Source organism: Antrostomus carolinensis, unplaced genomic scaffold (assembly GCF_000700745.2).
Source record: "Antrostomus carolinensis isolate BGI_N321 unplaced genomic scaffold, ASM70074v2 scaffold11339, whole genome shotgun sequence".
NCBI lineage: Eukaryota > Metazoa > Chordata > Aves > Caprimulgiformes > Caprimulgidae > Antrostomus > Antrostomus carolinensis.
Genome location: NW_010340727.1, coordinates 11,005 through 12,133, shown reverse-complemented (window position 1 = coordinate 12,133; position 1,129 = coordinate 11,005). Strand labels below are relative to the sequence as shown.

At 53.7% G+C, this 1,129-nt stretch overlaps 1 protein-coding gene across 1 annotated transcript in view; it reads left to right on the top strand.

Moving 5' to 3' along the window:
- FRMPD3 (FERM and PDZ domain containing 3) overlaps positions 1-834 on the top strand; it is a gene marked incomplete at its 5' end in the record, with an annotated part of 4,474 nt that extends 3,640 nt beyond the window's left edge. Inside the window, 1 exon segment of the mRNA XM_029087044.1 lies at positions 1-834. This exon segment is cut by the window's left edge and continues 26 nt beyond it. Coding sequence (XP_028942877.1) covers positions 1-834 — 834 coding nt within the window.
- Between the last annotated feature and the right edge of the window lie 295 nt (positions 835-1,129).

Here is a 1,129-nt window from a genome sequence, read left to right as displayed (position 1 = left end):
TCTGTCCAGGAGGAGATGTATCCAAATTCTGCTGAGCTGCGGGATGAAGACATGGAGGATGAGAAGTGCTGCTCCATCCGGTACTGCTTCTACTACAGGAAATGTGATGTTGCAGATGATGGCAGTGAGAAGGATGAGCTGTCCTATTCCATCCCCATGCAGATACTCCCAGGAATGAAGCTGGATAATCAGATGGTCCCAGTCATGAGCAGGACTCTTCAGGTCCTAGATGCAACAGCCTGCAGCAGTCCCAATGACAGTCAGACCCAGGAAATAGATTTAAGGACCTCTAGTTTTGAGGGGAGCTTGGCAAAGATAAACACCCTTCGAGGCCATGCCTACAGCTTTCCCACTGGGTTTCTGCAAGTGCAGCTGGACACCAATGAGCTCCTGACTATCCTGAGGCAGTGTGTGGTGAGCCCTGACGTCCAGGACTGCAAACCCTACATTTCCCAGCTGGCTGAGTACAAGCAAGAGCTCGCCCTGAAGTTCAAGGAGTTTCGGGCATCCTGCCGCCGCGTGGCAGCCGTCGACAAGAGTCCTACCCACATGCTCTCTGCCATCACGAGCAGCTTCCAGGTGCTAAGCAGCCTCATCGAAACATTTGTGAGGCTGGTGTACGTCGTGCGCTCGGAGTCCCAGCGCCAAGAGCTGCTGACAAAGGTGGAGGAAGTGGTGAGAAACTACACCTTCCTCCTGAAGGCTGCAGAGGAGTCCACGGCCAGAACGCTGAGCCACCAGCAGACGGTGGAGCAGCTCGCTCGGCAGTCAGCCACAGTTGCCACTGTCATGAGCACGCTCACACGCTCCCTAAAGACCTTGATCAATAAGTAAGCCAGCTACGAAAACCAACAAGCCAGTGTGTGCTGGGCAATGTGCTAGTGGTTCTCAAGTCACATTGATCTGGTGAGGATGCGTGTCTACAGGTCCACATCTGCTGGGGTTTGTGGTAGCCAAGACGCTCTTTTATCTCTGCAGAATGGATGGCTGTGTTGGTGGTGTTTTTGAAGGGTAAATTCATGCCCTGTCACAAGCTGTGCAACCAGCTTGTCAGGGGTCTCAAGCAGCTGCTTTGCTTGCTCTCCCATGCTGGCTTGTTGGTGACAGTACTTGGGGGGGCACAGTCACC